General features: G+C 36.7%; 1 protein-coding gene across 1 annotated transcript in view; it reads right to left on the reverse strand.

The window, feature by feature from the left end:
* Positions 1-26,108, reverse strand: part of ANKRD42 (ankyrin repeat domain 42) — a gene marked incomplete at its 5' end in the record, with an annotated part of 72,551 nt that overhangs the window by 40,849 nt on the left and 5,594 nt on the right. The window contains 4 exons of the mRNA XM_047823199.1: positions 315-515; positions 10,101-10,236; positions 11,565-11,684; positions 14,839-14,946. Of these exons, the coding sequence (XP_047679155.1) occupies positions 315-515; positions 10,101-10,236; positions 11,565-11,684; positions 14,839-14,946 (565 nt within the window). The remainder of the gene's footprint in view (positions 1-314; positions 516-10,100; positions 10,237-11,564; positions 11,685-14,838; positions 14,947-26,108) is intronic.

Consider the following 26,108-nt stretch of genomic DNA (forward strand, 5'->3'; position numbering starts at 1 on the left):
GAATAGAATTCTAAATTGAAAACAATATTTACCTCTGAGAAGGAAGAAAAAGAATGATATGAAGGAGACAGAACCAAGAAACTTTAACTATATGTATAACAGTTTATCCTTAAATTAGTGGCATAAAGAATGGTCATCACATTAATCTCTATATATTTCTGCCTAAAATATTTTATAATACCAAAGACAAACTGAATGAATGGGTAGACAATTATAAGTAACATATTTAAATACAATATTTTCCTTATAACTTATTTTCTTTTTCCACTTACTCTACTTATTAAATGCTACCACACTCCAGGTTTATTACTTACTTTCCTGATCTTTTGAATCACTTTGTTCATACTCAGCCCCTTGGATAAACTCCAAAATGTTCTGTTTAAAGAACCTCTGGGCCAAATCCAATACATTTTCTCCATTATCATTGAAGGCTTTTAGAGCCTGTGTGGTGCTGTTCATTCTACTGAGTAGGAATTTAAAACAGTGAAGGTGGCCTTCCATGGCTGCTAAGTGAACTGTAGGTGAGAGAGAAAAAGAATTTAATTTTTAAATTGACAATAAGATAACTTGAAGAAACAAAGAACAATATTGGCTCTAATCCTCACCAGGAGATGACTGTCCCTTCCCCATGTAACAGGGACATACTGTAAGCAATGGTCACACCTTCTCTGCAAGCCCACAAGTCCTTACTCAGCCTTCTAGTCGTGCTAAAGCAACTAAGTGGAGTTACACTTACTGTCAGAGTGCAGAGGCCAGATGAGAGATACCAAAGAGCAAGCCCCAGAACATTTTCTTGAAGAGAAATCCCAATTATGCAGCTTATAATTACATGAGAAAATACTTGCTAGGTAAGACAGATGATAGATATATTTATTTTAATGTTTTGGAAAAAACGGAAGAAATAAACCAAAATAGTCACTATGGGGGCACCTGGTGGCTCAGTCTGTTGAGCGTGTGACTTTGACTCAGGTCATGATCTCACGGTTTGTGATTGCTGCTATCAGTGCACAGCCCACTTTGGATCCTCTGTCCCCCTCTTCTTGCCCCTCCCCTGCTTGCACACTCAAAAATAAACAAACATTAAAAAAAATAGTCACTATGCAAATACAAATGTTATTTTTATCACTATGTATTTTGTCACTTTTCCATAGACATTTATTCTTTTTATTAAAAACAGGAAGACTGGATCAAAACTGCAGACAAAGTGCACATACTGCCTCACCATTTCTACTCTAAATCCTTGAAAACAATAGAAAAGAGACTTTCTGAAGCCAAAAAGATCTAGAAAAACAAACAAGAACTCCAAGAACAGACAAAAGAATGTTAAGGAATCCCTGAAAGAAAATATACTGAAGCAGGCTAAAGGGGAGCCACAACCCAAAATCCACAAAAAAATAAGAATGGTTCTGGGGGATTACAAGCTTAGGGCAGTGACTACGAAGAACAAGAGTGCCTTTACATCTCTGGAGAAGGGAGTATTTGGGCAGCAGCCCAATCAATATGCAAATCTTACCACTGGAGAAGTAAGGCAGCACCGAAATGACCAGTGTAATGCAGGAGAAACAAGATGTAACAACACCCAAAAGAGAAGTTGCTGGCACATGCCATCTACACTTTCTCAGCTGACCTTCCAGGAAAAACACCAAAAAACCCCCCTAAAATTTGAGAATCCTCTAACAGCTTACTCATCATATATACACATACATGTCTTACAGGCATTTCTAACTTAACACATCAAAAACTCAACTCCTCATCCCTCTTGCACACATTTTCCTTACATAGTTTTCCCCATCTCACTTAATAGGAACTGTCTCTTTTCCATGTAGTTCATGCCCAAGACCCCGGAGCCATCCTTGACTCCTCTTTCTGTCACTCTCTATGTCTAATCAATCAGCAAATCTTATTGGCTCTATCTTTACAAAATACACAGACCCCAGTTACTTCTCACAATCTTTGCTGCCTCTACACTGCTCCAACCAAAGAGCAGCATTAAATTATTATATCAGTCTCACAAGTGGTCTATTTCTCCCCTTGCCATCCCCACACCCACAATGCAATCTATTATAAACAAAATAGCCAAAATGATGCTCTTAAATGTATTCAGATCATGTCACTGCAGTGCTCAAAATTCTTCAATGGCTCCTGTTACCTCTCTGACCTCATCATCTATTACTCACTCTCTGATATCTGTTCCAACCACAATGACTCACTGTTACTACTTGCTGTTACTCAAATACACTAGGAACACTCCTGCCTCAGGAGCTTTATATTTGCTATCACCTCTTCCTATAATATTCTTTCCCCACGGTAGTCATAAGATCTGCTACCTCAACTCTGCCAGGTGTTTATCCAATTATCACCCCCTCAGTGAAGGCTTCCCTGACCACGCTTTTTTAAACTTCATCCTCTTTACTCTCTTCTCTGATTATCCATACACATATCCCTACTTAATATAATTTATATTCTTTTGATTATTGCCTGTCTCTCTCTGACCAGCATCACATGAAGGCAGAGACTTTTGCCTGTTTTGTTTGCTGTGATATCCCCAACACACAAGAGGGACTGACACATAGTAGATGCTCAGGAAATAAATGTTGGATTAATAATTTAAGACAGAGAGAAGCCTGGGTGGCTCAGTCGAGTTAAGCATCTGACTTTGGCTCAGGTCATGATCTTGCGGTCCATGAGTTGGAGCCCTGCACTGGGCTCTGTGCTGACAGCTCAGACCCCAGAGCCTGCTTCATATTCTGTGTCTCCCTCTGTCTCTGCCGCTCCCCCCCCCCCAAATAAATAAACATTTTAAAAACTTAAAACAAAAACAAATAACAATTTAAGATAGAGATTTGAACACAAGCAGTGTATACTAAAGCCACATTCCTAATCTCTATATTATACTATTAAAAAATATACTATATATAGTCATAAATGTTTTTATATGCTTAAAGAAATAAAAGTTGGAAATTTTTAATGAGCAGGCAAAAAGACTTTAACAAATGATCAGGTACATTTAATAAAGAACCAACTAAAAATGAAATTACCCCCTACCTTGTATTACAGAAAAGTCAGTTCCAGGTGGGCTGGTGATCTACATGTGCAAGTGAAATAATAAAATTTCTAGAATATAAAAGAATGTTTTCATGACCAAAGCGTAGGGAAAGACTTTTTTTTTAACAAGATTCAGAAAGGAATAACCATAAAGGAAGAGCTTATTAAACTTGACTACATTAGAGTGAAAACTTCTATTCATCAAAAGATATCTTAAAAGAATGAAAAGGCAAGACAGAATGGAAAAGATATTTAAATAAAAGATATTTGCAACACATAACAGAGAGCTTGTGTCTATTATATAGAGAACCCATACTGTTAATTTTTAAACACAGAGAAAACTCAAAAAAAAACAAATAGTCAAAACATTTGAACTGGTACTGCACAAAAGAAAATAATGAGGGGTGCCTGGCTGATTCAGTCAGAAAACCATGCAGCTCTTGATCTCGGGGTTGTGAGTTCAAGCCCAAGGTTGGGTGTAGAGATTACTTAAAATAAATATATTTTTAAAATTAAAAAAGGACAGCAAACATTAAAAAAAAACCAACCAAATGGCCATTGAACATATGAAATGATGTTCTGTAATACCAATCAATAATTATTTTTAATGTAAATAAACTATTAAATACTCCAATCAAAAGATACAGTGTGACTATATGAATTAAAAAAAATAAGACCCATCCAGACACCTGGGTGGCTCAATTAAATGTCCTGACTCTTGATTTCAGCTCAGGTCATGATCTCATGGTTTCCTGAGATTGAGCCCCACGTCCGGGCTGTCAGCACAGAGCCTGCTTGGAATTGTGTCTCTCTCCTCTTTCTCTGTCCCTCCCCCCACTCTCACTCTCTCTCAAAATAAATAAACTTAAAAAAAAAAAGAAAAGAAAGAACAATCCATCTATACGATGCCTACAAGAAACTCATTTCAGACCTAAAGACACATGCAGACTGAAAGGAAGGGATGAAAAAAGATATTTCACAAATGGAAGCAGAAGAAAGAAAAGCTGAAATAAAAATCCTTATATCAGACAAAATGATTTTAAAACAAAGACTGTAACAACAAACAAATAAGGACATTACATAGTGATAAAAGATCTGTGCAAAAAGAGAATTTAACAACTGTAAATAACTATGCATCCAACATTGGAGCACCTAAATACATAAAGCAAATATGAACAGACATAAAGGGAGAAAATGATAGTAATACAATAATAGTAAGGGCCTTTAAAACTCCACTTACATCAATGGATAGATTATCCAGGATGAAAATCACTAAGGAAATAGTGGCTTTGAATAACAGATTAGACCATATGGACTTAACAGATACATACAGAATATTCCACCCCAAAACAGAAAAATACTCATTCATTTCAAGTGCATATGGAATATTCTCTGGGACAGATCATGTCAGGCCACAAAACAAATCTCAATAAATTTAAGAAGACTGAAATCATATCAAGCGTTTTTTCCAATTACAATAATATAAAACTAGAAATCAAGCACAAGAGAAAAAAAAACAGAAAAAAACACAACATGTGGAGGCTAAACAACCTACTACTCACCAACCAACAGGTCAATGAAGAAATCAAAGAGGAAATCAAAGTATACATGAAGGCAAAAGAGAATGGAAGCATACTGATCAAAAATCCTTGGGATGCAGCAAAAGCAGTTCTAAGAGGTAAGTTTATAGTGATACAGGCCTACCTCAAAAAACAAGAAAAATCTCAAATAAACAATCTAACCTTACACCTAAAGGAACTAGAAAAAGAAAAAAAGAATACCAAAGATTGCAGAGGGAAGGAAATAATACAGATCAAAGAGGAAATGAATGAAACAGAGACTAAACAATAACAAAAACAACAATAACAGTAAAAGAAAAGATTAATGAAACCAAGGGCTGGTTCTTTGAATAAACAAAACAAAATTTATAAATCTTTAGCCAGAGTTATCAAGAAAAAAATAGAACTCAAATAAATTAAAATCAGAAATAAAACAGGAGAAATAACAACTGACACCACAGAAATACCAAGAAATATAAGAGACTATGAAAGATCATATACCAACAAACTGGACAACCTAAAAATGAAGGATAAATTCCTAGAAACATAAAATCTTCCAAAACTTAAATAGGAAGAAATTAAAAAACTGAGCACACTGTTTACTAGTTTAAAAAAAAAAAAAAAAAAAAAGAATTGGTAATAAAAAAAACTCTCAATAGGGGAGCCTGGGTGGCTCAGTTGGTTAAGCATCTGACTTCAATTCAGGTCATGATCTCACAGTTCATGAGTTCGAGACCTGCATTGGGCTCTGTGCTGACAACTCATAGCCTGGAGCCTGTTTTAGATCTTGTGTCTCCCTCTCTCTCTCTGCCCCTCCCCCACTCATGCTCTTTGTCTCTCAAAAATGAATAAACATTTAAAAAAAAAAAAAAGCCTCTCAACAAACACATCCAGGATATGAAGGATTTACAAATAAATTCTACCAAACATTTAAGGAAAAGTTAACACCTATTCTTTTCAAAATATTCCAAAAATTCAGAGAGGAAGAAAAACTTCCAAATTTGTTCTTCAAGGCCAGCATTATCCTGATACTAAAATCAGACAAAGATACTACAAAAAAAAAAAAGATGATGACAATAATGATGATACTGACTACAGGCCCATATCTCTGATAAACATAGATACAAAAATTCTCAACAAAATATTAGAAACTGAATTCAATAATTCACTGAAAAGATCATTCACCACAATAAAATGGGACTTAGTCCAGGGAGCAAAGATGGTTCAATATTCAAAAATCCATCAGTGTGATACAACACATTAACAGGAGGAAGGATAAAAACCATATGGTAATCTCACTAGATCCAGAAAAAGCATTTGACAAAATACAACATCCATTCATGATAAAAATTCTAAACAAAGTGGGTAGAGGGAACATACCTCAACATAGTAAAAGCCATATAGACAAACCTATAGCTAACATCATACTCAATGTTGAAAACCTGACAGCTTTTCCTCTAGATCAGGAATAAAACAAGGATGTCCACTCTCACCACTTGAATTCAACATATTACTGGAAGTCCTAGCCACAGCAATTAGACAAGAAAAATAAAAGGCATCTAAATCAGTAAGGAAAAAGTTAAATTATCACTATTTGCAAATGACATGACACTATGCATAAAAAAACCCTAAAGATTCCACCAAAAAACTACTATAAGTAATAAATGAAGTCAGTAAAGTGGCAGGTCACAAAATTAATATATAGATATCAGTTGTGTTTCTATATACCAATAATGAAGCAGCACAAAGAGAAATTAAGAGATCAACTCCAGGGGTGCCTGGGTGGCTCATCTGGTTAAGTGGCCAACTTCAGCTCAGGTCATGATCTCATAGTTCGTGAGTTCAAGCCCCGCATCGAGCTCTGTGCTGACAACTCAGAGACTGGAGCCTGCTTCAGATTCGGTGCCTCCCTCTCTAACCTCCCCCACTCTGTCTCTCATTTTCTCAAAAATAAACATTTAAAAAAATTTTTTTGGGGGCGCCTGGGTGGCGCAGTCGGTTAAGCGTCCGACTTCAGCCAGGTCACGATCTCGCGGTCCGTGAGTTCGAGCCCCGCGTCAGGCTCTGGGCTGATGGCTCGGAGCCTGGAGCCTGTTTCCGAATCTGTGTCTCCCTCTCTCTCTGCCCCTCCCCCGTTCATGCTCTGTCTCTCTCTGTCCCAAAAATAAATAAACGTTGAAAAAAAAAAAAATTAAAAAAAAAAAAATTTTTTTTAATTTCCATCTAAAATTGTACCAAAAAGAATACCAAAGAATAAAGTTAACCAAGGAGGTGAAAGACCTGTACTCTGAAAACCATACATTAAAGAAATTGAAGATGACACATATGAAAACAGACACCAGGCTCACAGACTGGAAGAATTAATATTAATAAAATGTCCATACTACCCAAAATAATCTACAGACTTAACACAATCCCTATCAAAATACCAAGAGTATTTTTCACAAAACTGTAACAAATAATCCTAAAATTTGAATGGAACCATAAAAGACTCTAAAGAGCTGAAGTAATCTGGGAAAACAAGGACAAAGCTACAGATATCACAATCTCAGATTTCAAGAATAACTACAAAGTTACAGCAATAAAAACAGTATGGTACTAGCACAAAAACACACACATATATCAGTGAAATAGAATAGAGAGTCCTGAAATAAATCCACAATTACTTGGTCAACTAATTTACAACAAAGAAGAATACACAATGGAAAAAAAGACAATCTCTTCAATAAATGGCACTGAGTAAACTGGACAGCTATATACATAATTATGTAATTAGACCACTTTCTTACCCCATACACAAAAATAGACTCAAAATGGATTAAAGAACTAAATGTGAGACCTGAAATCATAAAATTTCTAAAAGAAAACACAGGCAGTAATCTCTTGGACATGGGCCTTAGCAACATATTTATGGATATATCTTCTCATGCCAAAAAAAAAAAAAAAAAAAAAGCAAAAATAAACTACTGGGACTATACTAAAATAAAAAGCTTTTGCACAGCAAAGGAAACCATCAACAAAACAAAAAGTAACCTACTGAATGGGTGAAGATATTTGCAAATTATATCCAACAAAGGGTTAATATCCAAAATATATAAAGAACTTAAAGAACTCAACAATAAAAACAGAAATAATCCAATTCAAAATGGCAGAGGATCTCAATACACATTTTCCCAAAGAAGACATACAGATGCCCAATAGACACATGAAAAGATGCTCAACATCACTCATCATCAGGGAAATGCAAATCAAAACCACAGGTTTTGGAGAGGATGTGAACAAAAGGGAACTCTCATGTACTATTGGTGTAAAGGTAAACTGGTGCAACTACTGTGAAAAATAGTATAGAGTTTCCTCAAAAAATTAAAAATAGAAATACCATAGGTCTAGTAATTCTACTACTTGGTATTTATCCAAAGGAAATGGAAAAAAAGTAATTCAAAGGGGTATATGCAACCCTATGTTTATGGCAGCCTTATCTATAAGAGCCCAGATATGGAAGCAAGCTAAGTGTCCATAGATAGATGAATGGATAAAGAGGAAGTGGTATATATATACAATGGAGTATTACTCAGCCATAAAAAGAATGAGATATTGTAATTTTCCACAAGGATGGAACTAAAGAGTATTATGCTAAGTGACTGAAGTCAGATACAGAAAGACGAATACCATATGATGTCCCTTATATGTGGAATCTAAAAACCAAACCAACAAAAAAAAAAAAAAGGAGAGAGGTAGAGAGAGAGAGAGAGAGAGACATTCATAAATACAAAGAATAAACTGAAGGCTGCCAGAATGAGGAAGGCTTGAAGGGATGGGAGAAACAGGTAAAGGAGATTAAGAGATAGAAACTACCAGTTACAAAATAAATGATGGAGATTAAAAGTACAGCATAAGGAATATAGTCAATAATATTCTAATAATGTTGTATGGTGATGGTGACTACACTCATCATGGTCAACACTGAGTAATATATAGAACTGTCAAATCATTATGTTGTACGACTGACTAATACAGCATGTATGTCAAACATACTTCAATTTAAAAAATGAGAAAAAAAAATTTTAAAGAGAGGTATAGACTTCCAGGAAAAAAAAAAATGCTGTTCTACATTTTTAATCAAAAAAATGCAAATTAAAACCACAATAAAGTATTACGCCCAAAAGAATGATTAAAACTAAAAAAAGTAATAACGACAAGTATTAATGAGAGAGTAGAGTAACTCAAAGTCTTAAATACCACTCAACAGTGTATGAACTGATAACAATCACCTTGGAAAGTCAAGTCAGACAAAAAGGAATACCAGTGTATTATTTTATCCCATAGAGTTCAGAAAGAAAAAAGTACTAATTTTTATGTTGGAAGTGAGATGAGTAACATTGGAGACTCTTGATAACCAAAAAGAGGACATGAAAGAGGCTATTTCTTGATCTGGCTAATGGTTACAGAAAACTACTCATTTGTGAAAATTCAATGAGCTGTGCATTGAAATTGGGTACTTCTGTTTATAGTTCAGTTTAAAATTTTATTTAAAAAAAAGAATAAGAGCAAAACATTAATTTCCAGATATATAAAAATTGAGAGTCCATAACAACAGATCTTTTCTATATGAACACTAAAGGATGTACTTTGGAAAGAAGCAAAACAATCCCAGAGAGTAGGGTAAAGGGGTGGAAGAGGAGGCCAAGGTACGCGTCAAATTATGAGCATACAGCACGCCAAGCTAAGAAATCAGAGCTCCATAGCAATCTAAGAAGTTTTTAAGCCAAAAAGTGATTTGAGTGAAGCTATTCAGATATGAACAAGTTTGCCTGGGCTTCCCCCTTCACTTGTTTTGCTACTTAAGATTCTTTTAAGACATAATTCGAGTATAGTTTTTAGTAACCTGCACTCCACTCTGTGACCTATTCCTCTTCTGAATTTCTACAGCACCTCTTAGAGGAAGACAGAGTGCTTAAGGTACAGGTCTCAAATAGCCAGTTAATCGCAGGCTAGCCAACTGCAGTTAGAAAATTAACTCAAATACATGAGTATCCACTATTTATATGATTTTTTTATAAACAGTAGTCTGGGAAGTGAAGCTGTATGAAGTTAAAAAATAATAACCCTAGCGTCAGGCTCTGAGCTGACAGTGTGGAGTCTGCTTGGGATTCTCTCTCTCTTCCTCTCTCTCTGCCCCTTCCCTGCTCTCTCCCCTCACAAATAAATAGACATTAATAATAATAATAATAATAATAACCCTAGACAGCAGATAAACAAAACAGCTGGTGGGAAGAGTAAATCCAAGTTTAATTTTGCCAATTTCTCTTTTGCTGATACGGTTCCAGAAAAAAAAAAAATCTATCATATGACAGATATATAACATAGGTGTAAGAGTAAAAAATGTTCATGTCAATGTATTTACTACTTTGGTTTTTGAGGGACTGTTAGAATGATGACAAGCTTAAATTTCTTAAACACAATCAATCATTTAAAAGTTGCTTTTGTAAAGAATACCTGGAAGGTTTCCATTGTAGTCCACATCTTCTATGCCGCATCCCCATTTAACTAGAAGCTGCAAACAGCCGAGCCTCCCATGAAAAGCTGCATAGTGCACAGGTTTCCATTCTCTCTTATCAGTCACACTGGGATCCTAGAGGTAACATTCACAAGAACTCAGTTTTTTTCCATTTTTAGAAGAAACAATAAGTCAAGCAGCTTAATTCTGCAAATGAAAATTGGAGGCTGTTCTTAAAAATATAAGGCAAACAACAAATTTAATAGAAAAATTTACTACTGATTTAAACATATGAGCTAATAAAATACTAATGAAATTTTATAAAATAGTCTTTAAAAAAACAATAGCTACTTTCATAAAAATAGTTTTTAAAAAGGGACTTAAAAAGAACCTGTGTTCTTGACCAATAAAATGAAAGGGATGTACTCAAATGATCCAATCATATCTTTGAGAGCATAAACAAAGAGTTAATGACAAAATAAAAATGCTTAATATTCCTTTAACTTTTTCTCAACTCTTACCACAATGTCTTCAATATGGTTAGTTCTTTTAAGTTTTTTTTTTTTTTTAACAACCACTGGGAAATATTAAAGTAAATATTACAATAAAGAAAATTTCTGGGGCACCTGGGTGGCTGTCGGTTAAGCGGCCAACTTCGCCTCAGATCATGAACTCGTGGTTTGGTGGTTTGCGTTGGGCTCTGTACTTACAGCTCATAGCCTGCAGCCTGCTTCAGATTCTGTGTCGCCCTCTCTCTCTGCCCCTCCCCCGCTTGCATTCTGTCTCTCTCTCTCAAAAATAAACAAACATTAAAAATCACTTTCTAAATTAGTGTATGAAATAAGTTACAAAACAAACAGGCAAGCACACAGAAATTCAGAAAGATTTACAATCACTGGTTAAGATGTATTTGAAAACTTCAGAATCTTCCCAGTTAAACTCTGAACTGACATGAAGAACCCACAGCCTCTGAAATACTTTGCACTGCTAAATTGGAGTTGGTTTCTATTTTTTAAAGTTTCTTTATTTTGAGAGAGAGAAAGTACACATGCACAGTCGGAGAAGGAGAGAGGGAGGGAGGGAAGGAGGGAGAGAGGGCATAAGGGAGAGAGGGGAAGAGTGAGAGTGACAGAGAGAGAGAATCCCAAGCAGGCTCCATGTTGTCAGCATAGAGTCCAATGCAGGGCTTGATCCCATGACCCTGAGATCATGAGCTGAACCGAAATCAAGAGTCAGAAGCTTAACTGACTGAGCCACCCAGGTGCCCCTAAACTGGGTTTTTTTGAAGCTTTATCTAAATTATTGCTCCCATGTTTAAAGACAGAAAAGTTAAAGAGATATATCAAATTACTTCTCCAAAGTCATATAAGAGATTTTAAAAGTCAGGAAGAGATAACCAGGCTACCAAATGCTACTCTACATATCTGATTATACATTCTCACATATTAACAAGAATCTCTTACCACTCCACTTCGAAGCATTATCTGTAAAGTGAAAGAATGTCCGTGTGTTGCAGCAAGGTGTAAAGGAGTGCATCCACGATCATCTTGAGCTGCCAGATTTGCCCCATTGATTATGAGAGCCTCAAAATAGATATATAAGAGTTTACATAAATATATATATATGCTAAATCATAAATGCAGATTCAGATTATTAGGCAAGCAATTTACCAATCTATAGCTAGATTACTATATAAATTCTTACACATGTGCCACAGGCAAAGTATGAGAAATTCTTAGCTAATACTAAGAAAACACTTGAGATCCTTTTTAACCTTGCCTAAGAGATATTTATAATACCTGATTTCACACTCTGATTTGAGCATGTACATATAATTTATAAGGCATGCTTTCAGGAACAGAGATTAATAATCACTAAATTAAATACTTTAATGGTAAGCTAATAAACTAAAAAAGTAAACTTCCACTATTTCAAAAGCAGTATCTTTTATTACCTGAGTTTCAAAATACTGTAAAAGGATTATTTATTAAAGTAACTAGCTCTAGCTCCAAATAATATTTCTAACTGCATCTGAGGAAATCCCATCAGAATTTACAATTGGCCTAGTTTCTGTATATGGGTTATATCATATACATAGCCCATCTCTCTATATAGTATACCAAGTGATTGGTTTAAAAGAATTATTAGTTAATATTTTTTAATATTGTATTTCTTTAATGTTTGTTTATTTTTTAGAGAGAACATGAGTGGGGGAGGGGCAGAGAGAGAGAAAGAGAGACAGAGAGAGAGGGAGACGGAGGATCTGAAGCAGGCTCTGTGCTGACAGCAGACAGCCCAACAAGGGGCTCAAACCCACGAACCTTAAGATCACGACCTGAGCTGAAGTCAGATTCTTAACCAACTGAGCCACCCAGGTGCCCCTAGTTATACTCCCTCAGACTTTCTTTTTTAACCAGTCTGTATTTACCAGTATCTTAGCAAAAGATTCAGTCATAATTCTTATCAAGAATTATCAAGACTATTTTAAGAATAGTCTCCATAATTAACAAACTAGTCAATAATCATCACAAACCATATTCTCAGTGTTTGCTGTGTTTTAAAAATCACTACAAAGAATATGAAGACATGTCAACCTAGGGAATTAGGACATACATAGAGACAAAGATCATCAACTATACAAAGAAGTCCTTGATAAGCAACAACTACACAGTATAGTACCAAAAAAGTACTACAAAATCTCTGAGAATGAAGAGAACAAAGGGAATGGTTTCATCTAATGATTAGAGGAAGGAAAGCAACAAGTAAAGCTTCATTCGACCCTAATGTTCCCTGAAGTTACTATGGTATTTGTTCTTCCATTGCCTACTTCTCAAACTAATACCTCAATGCCTCAACTTCAAATTCCCCTGCAAACCATGTGCCACCCCTAACACTACATGGAAATACAGCAATCTCGCCTGATAGTGAGCTCTCAAGTCCAATAACATTTCCTTAGCTTCATCCTGTAACTGTGATACTCTACCTAACTTCTTATACTTCCTCCTTCATTTGCACAGCCCTAATGAACCCTGGCTCTCCTATCTCCCACTTCTTCCTCTGAATTCTTTACTCATTTCTCCACTTCCTACCATCACTGCTAGTAACATTCTTCAAAATTCAATCCTCAATACTCCCTTTTCTTCTCTATACTTTATTACTCCTGAAATCTTTGTCTCCAGCACCCTTTTCAGCTGCCTGGACCTTCTGCACATGAATTACCTACAGGGCCCCTAAACAACATGTGCCAAATTGAACTCAACATTTTTGCTCCTATATCTCCCCTGCCTTTCAGATTTATGTATCTGTAGTGTCATACTTATCTGTCATTCTGTCTTTAAAATTAAATGAATTTAAATTTAATTTTAATTTTTAAAATAAATTTTAAACTAATTTAAATTTTCACTCTATTCTATCAATGCCTGCTTTGCAAGATGTCTTCAATCATTTTCTTTCTTTCCCAGTGCCACCATAAAATTTCTCCCTCTATGGGTAGTGATGACACCAAAAGTCTCTAACTGGTCTTCTTGCCTCCAAATCATCTCCTCATCCTAGGTAATCCTTGATAAATCTTGTTAGAATAATCTCCTGAAAAACTGCTTTCATTACTTCATTCCTCTATTAATGCTCATGTGCATGTGTACGTATGTATAAGTATGCATGCATTATATGTATGTGTAAGGTATATATTAGTATGCATATAAAAACTCTGTCTCTTATACAAATTAATCTTTATTCTACTTCTAAGATATTTTACATACCTGGCTATGCACACTTAATTCATAATAGTATATAACAACAAAACATCTACAATTCAAACTCATATAATAGTTTATCCCCTGAACACCCTTATTTTTCCAATTCCAGTATTTCACATAGAATTATAGATAGAGGTTAATAGAATAAAATCTAGGTTCCAGTCCTGGCTTTGTCACTTACTTAGGCAAGGTACTTAACTCTCTGAATCTGTTTCTTTATCTATAAAAAGGGGAACACATAAGATTGTTACATTAAATGATGCGATGCATGGAAAAACTGTAATTGACACATAAAAAGTGATAATCATTATTTTTATTTGCTCCTGACATAAACTCTACTTACAATGCTTCCTCACTATTTAACTTTCTGAAATCAACCTGTTCTTTTAGACTTAGATGAAGTTTTATTTCCTCCATTTATGATTCCTCTATCACCTTCCAATCATTAGAATCTTAACCATAGACTGTGCTCTGTAATGTTTTATAACTCACTGAGTAAATGCTTACCATTCCCAAATAGGATCTCAGGCTTCTTATACCCAGGAACTGTTTGCTTATACAATTTTGTATTCCTCCAAATTCCAGTTTATTTCAGTACACTGATTATATCTAGTTACTCTAATAAGCTAGATCCTGCATATATTAATGTGTAACTCTGGTAAAAAAAAAAAAAATACATTAAATAAGAAATTTTAGACGTGGCAAGCTATGAAGGAGATAATCTGGGCATGTCTATGACAGCCCTTAAAACAATCTATCAGATAGCCAATAACTTCAGAGATAAAAGGATCCCCAGTCTCACATAATTTAAGTTGTATTTGGTACCCAAATATCTGAGTCATAGAATTCAGTAAGTTCTTGTTTAGGAAAAAGAACTAAATCTATGGATCAAATTATTAGAATAAAAGCAACAACCCAACCAAACTATGCTAAAGTAATTAAACTTACCAATTTTTAAAAAAGTAACCAAAGTTATTATTACCTGCATACAAGCATCTTGGCCTCTGATTGCAGCTATGTGAGCTGCTGTCCAACCTCTCATGGTTACTTGGGTGATATCAGCTCCATGCCAGAGGAGCCAGTGAAGACACTAAATTAAGAAGATAATCATGTTAACAAGTGGTAAGGCAAAACTGGTTTTTTTAAATCTTTAGATCTTTGTTTTTTGTGGGGTTTTTTGGGGGTAAACATTAGGGAATGGTGGGAGCTATGGCAAAGTGAAGATCACATTCCTTGTCCATAAAATGTAGATGCTACTTAATCCCAGCCAGTTGTTGCTGTAAGTGAAATGCTGATCCAAATCTTTTATTTCACCAATACTGTGTAAGCCGAACAAAACACATCTGTGAGTCAATTTCACTCAATGGCTGCCAATTTGCGACCTCTGTCATAGACCTTTAAAGGGGGTTAAAAGCTTCTGTCAGAGAAAACATTGTTATTCTGATGACACTAAAAAAATTTTTTTTATTTTTTTTTTAACGTTTATTTATTTTTGAGACAGAGATAGACAGAGCATGAACGGGGAAGGGTCAGAGAGAGGGAGACACAGAATCTGAAACAGGCTCCAGGCTCTGAGCTGTCAGCACAGAGCCCAACGTGGGGCTCAAACTCACAGACCGTGAGATCATGACCTAAGCTGAAGCCGGCCGCTTAACCGACTGAGCCACCCAGGCGCCCCAAAAGAAATTTTTTTTAAGTGGCTTTAAAAAATGGTTGAGGCAAGGGTTGGGGCACCTAGATAGCTCAGTAGGTTAACCATCCAACTCTTGATTTCAGCTCAGGTCATGATTTCACGGTTCCTAAGTTCCAGCCCTGCATCAGGCTCTGTGCTGACAGTGTGGAACCTGCTTGGAAATCTCTCTCTCCCTCTCTCTGCCCTTCCCCCAACTGATTCGCTCTGGCTCTTGTTCTCAAACTCGAAAGAAAGAAAGAAAGAAAGAAAGAAAGAAAGAAAGGAAGGAAGGAAAAGAAAAAGAAAAATGGGGCAAGGGTCAAATGCATCCTCATTTAATATTTTAATTAACATAAGTCTCAATAGATTACAATACTAGAGGTCTGAGCCACATACGGTATTACTGTCTTCACATGTTCAAGTTTGGAGATTCTATCTGCAAGAAGTTTCTTTTTAAAAAATTTATTGTCAGGGCACTTGGGTGGCTCAGTCGCTTAAACAACCAGCTTCAGCTCAAGTCATGATTTCACAGTTCGTGACTTCAAGCCCCACATTGGGCTCTGTGCTGACAGCTCAGAGCCTGAAGCCTGCTTCGGATTCTGTGTCTCCCCTTCTCTCTGCCCCTCCCATGCTCATGCTCTGTTTATGTCTCTCAATAATAAATGTTAAAAAAAATTTTTTTAATTAAAAAAAAAAGAATTTATTGTATGGGGGCACCTGACTGGCTCAGTCGGTAAAGCATGAGATTCTCCATCTTAGAGTCATTAGTTCAAGCACAACACTGGGTTGGAACCTACTTAAAATTTAAAAAAGAAAGAGAGAAAGAAAGAAAAGAAAGAATGAATGAATGAATTGATTGTATCATTGGGATACACCGTCACACCAGTTATAGCTGCATCACTTGTTAAAAGGCTTTTAACATTTAGGTATCATTTGCCTGTCAGAGAGATAAAAGGCCAATAAAATATGATGACAAAAAAAAGGCTCAACTTCACTACTAATCACAGTAAGTTATCAATTTATCAACAAATATTTAGGGACAGACTACAGTATGCTAACACCATTCAGTTACAGGAGAATAAAATCATTGCAAACATTCATGTATAAGTTTTTTATTTCTCCTAGATAATATGTTTAAGCAGGATTGCTGGAACATAAGTAAAGTATATGTTGAACTTTATAAGAAACTACCAAGCTGTTTTCCAAAGTGGCTATACCATTTTACATTTCTACTAGCAATGTACAAGAGTTCCAGTTGCTCCCTATTCTTGTCAATACTTGGTAGTATCATTTTTGTTTTTGTTTTGCCATTCTAATAGGTATGTAGTGGCATCTGACTGTAGGTTTAATTTGCATTTCCTTAATGGCTAATGATGTTGAACATGTCATGTGCTCAATTGCCATCCAATTGCCATTCAATTGGTACTTTTGAAGTGTCTATTGAAGTCATGCACTCATTTTTTATTTGGGTTTTTTGTTTTCTTACTACCAAATTATAAGAGTCCCATATATTCTGGCTACAAGTTCTTAGATATATGATTTGCAAATATTTTCACTTATGTTTTCTCCCAGAAGTCTTACAAGATTAAGTTTTACCTTTGTTTATGATCTATTCTGAGTATATTTTTACATGAGGTGCCAAATATAAGTTGAGATTCATTTTCTCACATACGACTGTTCCATTGTGCCAGCAGCATTTAATGAAAATACCATCTGTTCTCCATTGGATTGCATTTGTATCTTTGCCAAAAATCAACTGACCAATCAATAAGATTTCAGAAATGGCTAAATGAGGAGCTTGGCAAATCTTCCCCAAGAAGCAATGATAAAACCAGATAAAGTTTTCAAAAACAACAATTTCAAGACTCTGGGAATTCATCAGAGGCATATAGCAAAATAAGAAGCATTTACTCAAGAAAATCTTCTGAATCTCAGTAACAACAAGTGGAATCTGTGGCAGATTAGCCTGAGACTACAACTATCCCTACCCCACAGCTATAGGGTACAGAATTTCTCCCCAGCTGAACAGCTCACTGTCTTGCTGGAGGGACTGAAAATTTCATGCCCAAGCACATAGTCAAAAACAATTCCAAACCCAAGTGGCCAACAATCTGGGAAAGCCAATATTAGAGCTCACCTGAAGTGACAATACTGGGTAAGACAAAAAACAAAAGATCTCCCATAAAACTAATAGAAACACCCAAGAAATTAGAGAGCCAGTGGGCCTTGCTAAGATTCCACTTATCCCTTGTAATCTAAAAGGCCATCTACATATACAAAGCTGCTTATTCTCAGGAAAGATTGAAGAGGGCCCAAGTTGGCTATATATCCCTGGCTAAACACATTATTTTAAAAAATTTAAATTAAAAAAAAAAAAAGCAAAGTCAAGCTGACTTATAATAAACTGCTTGGACTTGGAAAACATTCCCCAAGCCACACACAGACTCATCAGAGAAAGACAGAAACCTTACGGGCTCAAGGTGCCTAAGCACAACCTCTGATCAGTCACTGATGCAATAGTAACCCCTAGGAAGCCAGGCTTAAAGATAATAAGAATTTTCTTTAAAAAAAAAAAAATTATAAAAAAAAAAGTTTGGGGGCCCGGGTGGCTCAGTCAGTTAAGCATCTGACTCCGGCTCAGGTCATGATCCCACGGTTTGTAGGTTCGAGCCCCGCATCAGGCGCTGTGTTGACAGCTCAGAACCTGGAGCCTGCTTCCAATTCTGTGTCTACCTCTCTTTCTGCCCCTGCCCCACTCACGTTGTGTCTCTGTTTCTCAAAAATAAAACATTTTTTTAATTTATTTAAAAAAGTAAAAATTTTTTTTTAAAAAATAGTAAGAATTATTTTCATGTGTCTGTTGGCCATCTGGATGTCTTCTTTGGAAAAGTGTCTATTCATGTCATCTGCCCATTTCTTCACTGGGTTATTTCTTGGGTGTTGAGTTTGCTTTGGATACTAACTCGTTATCTGATATGTCATTTGCAAATATCTTCTTCCATTCCATTGGTTGCCTTTTAGTTTTGTTGATTGTTTCCCTTGCAGTGCAGAAGCTTTTTATCTTGATGAGGTCCCAATAGTTCATTTTTGCTTTTATTTCCCTTGCCTTCAGAAATGTGTCAAGTAAGAAGTTGCTGCAGCTGAAGTCAAAGAGGTTGTTGCATTTTCCCCTCTCGGGTTTTTTTTTTTAATTTTTTTAATGTTTATTTATGTTTCAGAGACAGAGTGCGAGCAGGGGAGGGACAGAGAGAGAGATACAGAATCCAAAGCAAGCTCCAGGCTCTGAGCTGTCAGCACAGAGCCCAATGCAGGAATCAAACCCACAAACCATAAGATCATGACCTGAGCTGAAGTCGGTGCTAAACCGACTGAGCCACCCAGACGCCCCTCCTCTCTTGGGTTTTGATGGTTTCCTGTCTCACATTTAGGTCTTTCACCCATTTTGAGTTTATCTTGTGTATGGTAATAAGAAAGTGGTCCAGTTTCATTCTTCTGCATGTTGCTGTCCAGTCCTCCCAGCACCATTTGGTAAAGAGACTGTCTTTTTTCCATTAGATATTATTCTTTCCTGCTTTGCCAAAGATTAGTGGGCCATACATTTGTGGGTCCAATTCTACATTCTCTATTTTTTTAATTTTTTTTCATGTTTATTTATTTTTGAGAGAGACAAACTGAGCATGAGAGGGGAAGAGAGAGAGGGAGACACAGAATCAGAAGCAGGCTCCAGGCTCAGCTATCAGCACACAGCACAATGCAGGACTCAAACTCATGATCTATGAGATCATGACCTGAGCTGAAATCTGACACTTAACTGACTGAGCCACCCAGGTTGCATCCTCTAGTCTCTTCCAATGGTCTATGTGTCTGCTTTGTGTCAAAACCATACTATCTTGATGATTACAGCTTTGTAGTAGAGGCTAAAGTCCAGGATTGTAATGACTCCCGCTTTGGTTTTCTTTTTCAACATTACTTTGGTTATTCAGGGTCTTTTGTGGTTCCATACAAACATTAGGATTGTGTGTTCTAGCTCTAAGAATAATGCTGGTGCAATTTTGACTGGGATTGCATTGAATACGTAGATTGCTTTCAGCTGTATTGACATTTTAACAATATTTGTTTTTCCAATCCATAAGCATGGAATGGTTTTCCATTTCTTTGCGTCTTCTTCAATTTCCTTCATAAGTTTTCTATAGTTTTCAGCATACAGATCTTTTATATCTTTGGTTAGGTTTATTCCTAGATATTTTATGAAAAGATGCTCAATATCACTCATCATCAGGGAAATACAAATCAAAACCACATTGAGATACCACCTCACACCAGTAAGAGTGACTAAAATTAACAACTCAGGAAACAACAGATGTTGGCAAGGATGTGGATAAACAGGAACCATCTTGCACTGTTGGTGGGAATGCAAACTGGTGCAGCCACTCTGGGAAACAGTGTGGAGATTCCTCAAAAAATTAAAAATAGAATTACCCTACAATCCAGCAATAGCACTACTAGGAATTTATCCAAAGGATACAGGAGTGCTGATTCATATGGGCACATGTACCCAATGTTTATAGCAGCGATTTCAACAATAGCCAAATTATGGAAAGAGCCCAAATGTCCATCAACTGATGAATGGATAAAGAGATGTGGTTTATATACACAATGGAATACTACTTGGCAATGAGAAAGAATGAAATCTTGCCATTTGCAGCAACATGGATGGAACTGGAAGGTATTATGCTAAGTGTAATAGAGAAAGACAGATATCATATGTTTTCATTCAAATGTGGAATTTGAGAAACTTAACAGAATACCATGGGGGAAGGAAAGGGGAATAAATAGTTTCAAACAAGAGGGAGGTAAACCTTAAAAGATTGTTAAATACAGAAAACAAACTGAGGGCTGATGGGGAGACTGGGGAGAGGGGAAAATGGGTGATGGGCATTGAGGAGGGCACTTGTTGGGATGAGCACTGAGTATTGTATGTAAGCAATGAATCATGGGAATCTACCCCCAAAGCCAAGAGCACACTGTACACACTGTATGTTAGCTAACTTGACAATAAATTACATTTAAACAATTTTTTTTAATTTAAAAAAAATAAGCATTTTTAAAAACAAAAACAAAAAAAACTAAGCAGCGACTGCACACTGTGGGGAACAGATTCCATACACTTAGTCCAGGTAAGTCAACAAGTAAACACATAGCAACAAGCACACCTGAATAAGATCAGAATTCAAAGCTGCTACAATATATAATCTAAAACGTGCAGTTTTCTGGGGCGCCTAGGTGGCTCAGTCAGTTGAGCATCCAACTCTTGATTTCAGCTCAGGTCCTGATCCCAGGGTTGTGGGATCACGCCCCACATTAGGCTCCAGGCCTAGTGTGGAACCTGCTCGAGATAGTCTCTCTCACCCTCTGCCCCACTCGAACTCTCTCTACCTCTCTCAATTAAAAAAAAAAAAAAAGCGCTGTTTTTAAAATGTCTAGTCAAACAAAAAAAATTATGAGATGTATACAATGATCAACAGAAACAATATCTGAAAGGGCCCAGGGTTGGACTTAATATGACTTAATATGGCAGTTATTATAAACAGTTTGGGATAACTAAAAGGAATTTTTTTTAAAGAATTTATATTTAGGGGCGCCTAGTGGCCCAGTCAGTTAAGCATCCGACTCTTGGTTTCATCTCAGGCCATGATCTCGAGGTTTTGTGACTTCAAACCCCATGTCAGGCTCTGTACTGGCAGAGCCTGCTTGAGATTCTCTGCCTCCCTGTCTCTGCCCCTCCCCCACTCACACAGTCTCTGTTTCTCTCAAAATAAATAAACTTTAAAAAATAAATAAAAATGAAAGAATTTATATTTAAAGAATTAAAGGAGGGGCACCTGAGTGGCTCAGCTGGTTAAGCATCTGACTCTTGATTTCAGCTCATGATATCACAATTCATAAGCTCAAGCCCCATGTCATGCTCTGAACTGACAATGTGGAGCCTGCTTGGGATTCTCTCTCTCTCTCTCTCTCTCTCTCTCTCTCTCTCTCTCTGCTCCTTCCCCACTAGTGCTCTCTCTTTATCCCAAAATAAATAAACATTTTAAAAAATTAAAGGAAAGTATGATGACAATGACTCATCAAAGAGAAATAAGTCATTCAGAGAAAGACAAATACATATGATCTCTCTCTTATGTGGAATTTAAGAAACAAAACAAACGAGCAAAGGTTAAAAAAAAGAGAGAGAGAAGACAAACCAAGAAACAGACTCATAACTATAGAGAACAAACTGATAGTTATCAGAGAGGAGGTGAGTGAGGAGTGGCTGAAACAGCAATTAAGGAGTATACTTATAAAAAAATTTTTTAACACACATACATATAGGAGCCTGGCTGGCTCAGTCAGCAGAGCATACAACTCTTGACCCTGTGAGGGTTGTGAGTTCAAGTCCCATGTTGGGTATAGAGATTACTTAAAAACATAAAAGGGGTCTCTGTATGGCTCAGTTCATTAAGTGTCCAATTTTGGCTCAGGTCATGATTTTGCAGTTCATGGGTTAGAGCCCCACCTCAGACTCTGTGCTGACAGCTCAGAGCCTGGAGGCTGCTTTGGATTCTGTGTCTCCCTCTGTCTCTGCTTCTCCACCGCTCATGCTCTGCCTCTATCTCAAAAATAAACATATAAAAAAAAAAAAAAGAGTGCACTTATTAAAAAAAAAAGGAGGGAGGTACCTGTGTACTCAGTTGCCTAAGTGTCCATCTTAGTTAGGCTCAGATCATAATCTCGTGGTTCATGAGTTGAAGCCCCACATCAGGCTCTGTCCTGACAGCTTGGAGTCTGGAGCGTGCTTCAAATTCTGTCTCCCTCTCTCTGTCCCTTCCCAGCTCACACTCTGTCTCTCTCTCAAAAATAAATAAACATTAAAAATTTTTTAAATAGGGGCGCCTGGGTGGCGCAGTCGGTTGAGCATCCGACTTCAGCCAGGTCACGATCTCACGGTCCGTGAGTTCGAGCCCCGCGTCAGGCTCTGGGCTGATGGCTCAGAGCCTGGAGCCTGTTTCCGATTCTGTGTCTCCCTCTCTCTCTGCCCCTCCCCCGTTCATGCTCTGTCTCTCTCTGTCCCAAAAATAAATAAATGTTGGAAAAAAAAATTTTTTTTTTAATTTTTTTAATAAAATCTTTAATAGAAATACACACTCATAAAAATGTATTAATTGAATTAAAGTTTTGCTTAATTCATGCTATGTTTGGCAAACAATTCAATTTCAAAGTTGTGGATAAAAATGAATTATATGAATTATAATAAAACTATAAGTATCTATGTTTTTGAGACTATTGTTCAGTCATAGATTATTAAGATACATTTTAATTTCAAATAATTGTAATTATTTTGTGTCCATGAATATTAAAATATTGATTCCTATCCAAATATATTAAATACCATTATATTTCCAAGTTAACTTTAAAATGTGAAAGTAGTAATACAATTGCAGAAAATGAAAAAAAAAAAGAAAATATACACAAAGAGAAAAGTTATTTTTATTTTTAAAACATTTTTTTTAACGATTTATTTTTGAGACAGAGAGAGACAGAGCATGAACGGGGGAGGGGCAGAGAGAGAGGGAGACACAGAATCGGAAACAGGCTCCAGGCTCTGAACCATCAGCCCAGAGCCCGACGCGGGGCTCGAACTCACAGACTGTGAGATCATGACCTGAGCTGAAGTCAGACGCTTAACCGACTGAACCACCCAGGCGCCCCGAGACAAGTTATTTTTAAAAAAAAGAAAGAAGAAAAAGAAATTCTGGAAGTAAAAAATATATCTGAAATAAAAAGTTTACCATAGGGGCTCAAGAGCTGATTTCATCTCACGAAGAAAAAAAAAAATGAAGTCTAATGAAGCATAGTTTTCACTAGTTGTTTATCTAGTGATTATATTACCAACATAAGTACCACAGTCTTAAGAAATTTCAGAAAGGATAACAAAATGTGAGAGCATTAATGTAGTAGGCGAGTAGAGAATGAGGAGATGATCTTTAAAATGTTTTTTTTTTTTTCTCAACGTTTTTATTTATTTCTGGGACAGAGAGAGACAGAGCATGAACGGGGGAGGGGCAGAGAGAGAGGGAGACACAGAATCGGAAACAGGCTCCAGGCTCTGAGCCATGAGCCCAGAGCCTGACGCGGGGCTCGAACTCACGGACCGCGAGATCGTGACCTGGCTGAAGTTGGACGCTTAACCGACTGCGCCACCCAGGCGCCCCGAGGAGATGATCTTTAAATGGAAAGGTAGACAGGAACCAAAATGTTTTGGTTTAACTTATTTTTGTTAAAATTCAACAAACATTTCCGGAATATCTGTTATGCACTATGCTAACACTTAAAATATAAATTTAAGGGGCGTCTGGGTGGCTCAGTCAGTTGAGCATCTGACTCTTGATTTTGGCTCAGGTCATGATCTCAGGGTTGTGGGATCAAGCTCCATGTCATCTCTGTGCTGGGCATGGAGCCTGCTTGAGATTCTCTCTCTCTCTCTGTCTCTCTGTCTCTCTCTCTCTCTCTGTCTCTCTCTCATTCTGTCTCTCCCCCTCTCCCTCCCTCTCTCCCCACTTGTTTGCTCTCTCTCTCTCTCTCTCTCTCTAAAAATAAATCTTTTACTTTTTTTTTTAACATTTATTTATTTTTGAGAGAGACAAAGCATGAGTGGAGGGAAGGACAGAGAGAGAGGGAGACACAGAATCTGTCAGCACACAGCCCAACACGAGGCTCGAACCCACAAACCATGAGATCATAACCTGAACCAAAGTCAGACACACAACTGACTGAGCCACCCAGGCATGTCCCAAAAATAAGTCTTAAACACACACACACACACACACACACACACACACATATATATATATGTGGGTTTTTTTTTTAATGTATATATATTTAGTTCAGCAAATTCAGATATACAGCAAACATTTATTGAGAATCCAATATGCCAAATGTGGAAAAAAAGAGGAACAAAACCCAAATGGTACCTTCAAAGAGCTCAAAATCTAAAAGAGATTCAAAGTGATCAATTCAATGTGATAAATACAAATAAATATAGTTTTAAAAATATGTGTAAGATTTAGGTGTAGCTCCTAGGTAGGTTACTAAGGGACGTTGGGGGGGGGGGGGGGGGAGACACAGAAAGCTTTGCCAAGTGGGTGCTGCCTGACCTGGAATTCAACCAAGTAACCAGTAGGAAGAGGTGAGTGAAACCAGGCAGATAAAACCGTATGTGTAAAGTCTAGGATAACAAAGAACAGCAGGCTAGTTTGGGAAATGACAGTAGTCACCAGTATTACAGAATAAAACAAGTATTATGGGAGATGAGGTTGCAGGGAGAAGTCTCTTGTATTAAGTCGCTTGAACTTTATCCTATAGGGGATAAAAAGTCACTACACAGACTTAAAGGTTTCAAAAGAAGAAAATCAATTAGATCTAAAGCAGTGGCTAAAAGGGTGGAGAGGACAAACTCAGGAGACAAAGATGGAACAAAATCAATGACCTAATGATCAGTTCTCACTGCATTATCAAGTGCACCTTCAGACAAATGTTGATATTGTGTTTCACTTCTGGAAAAAATGGAGACAATGCAATAATGATGCCAAGTCAATAGCCTGGAAAACTAAGAAAGGGAGGGAAAAGAGTACTAGTTTAGTTTCAGACCAATTAGAGATCCAGTCAGATGCATATGTGCTGTTATTGATCAAGCACCTGATACATAAGCAGAGTTCAAGAGAGAAAGCAAATCAATAATTATGTAGTAGTGATAAAACCAAGGAATGCTAAAAGACTGTCTAGAGAGAGTACATAAAGTAGGAGAGAAAAGGCTATTAGCAGAAATATAAAAAAAACTTATATTTATAGAGTAGTCAGAGGAGGTTAAACAAAGAAGACTGGGAGTAATCAGAAAGGCTGAAAGGATACCACAAAAGAGAGGAAACCCCACTCTCTTTGAAATCATTAAAAAAAAAAAAAGCAAGAAAAACAGGAATAAAACTCTATCCTTGATGAAACTAAGAAACATCTGAAGCTACAAAACAAATGGGAAAGCTGTCAAAGTGTAGATCCAATAGGGATATGGAAGGAAACAGAGAACATACCCACCCAGGGCTACAAACTGAGAAAGAACCATCATGGCACATACTTCCTAGATGAGAGGAAGCCACTAATAGGCCAAATCAAAAAATCCTTGTTTACAACAGTTCAAGTGGGGCACACAACTGGCGGAGAGATTCTCCAGGCCAGATTCAGTTTTGAGAAGCAGAGAAACCCAAACAAACAAGAAATCACACAGAGAAGCCATTTTCATAGAAAGCAGTCTCTGTGTGGTAGGGGGAAAAAACAAACACTTCCTAGCAGACCTCCTGCAGCCTACCGGCTAGGGAAATGTGGTAATTAAAATAAGTTCTCCACACATAATCTCTAATCATGAGGAAAAAGTGCAGTTGGCCTTGTATACAACCTGAGAATAATTTTTGCATAAAAATATTCAGTAAGCACTGCCTGTACTCGCTAAAAAATAAAACCAACTAAATAGCCATTGAAAAATGGATGATATT

Source organism: Prionailurus viverrinus, chromosome D1 (assembly GCF_022837055.1).
Source record: "Prionailurus viverrinus isolate Anna chromosome D1, UM_Priviv_1.0, whole genome shotgun sequence".
NCBI classification, from domain to species: domain Eukaryota; kingdom Metazoa; phylum Chordata; class Mammalia; order Carnivora; family Felidae; genus Prionailurus; species Prionailurus viverrinus.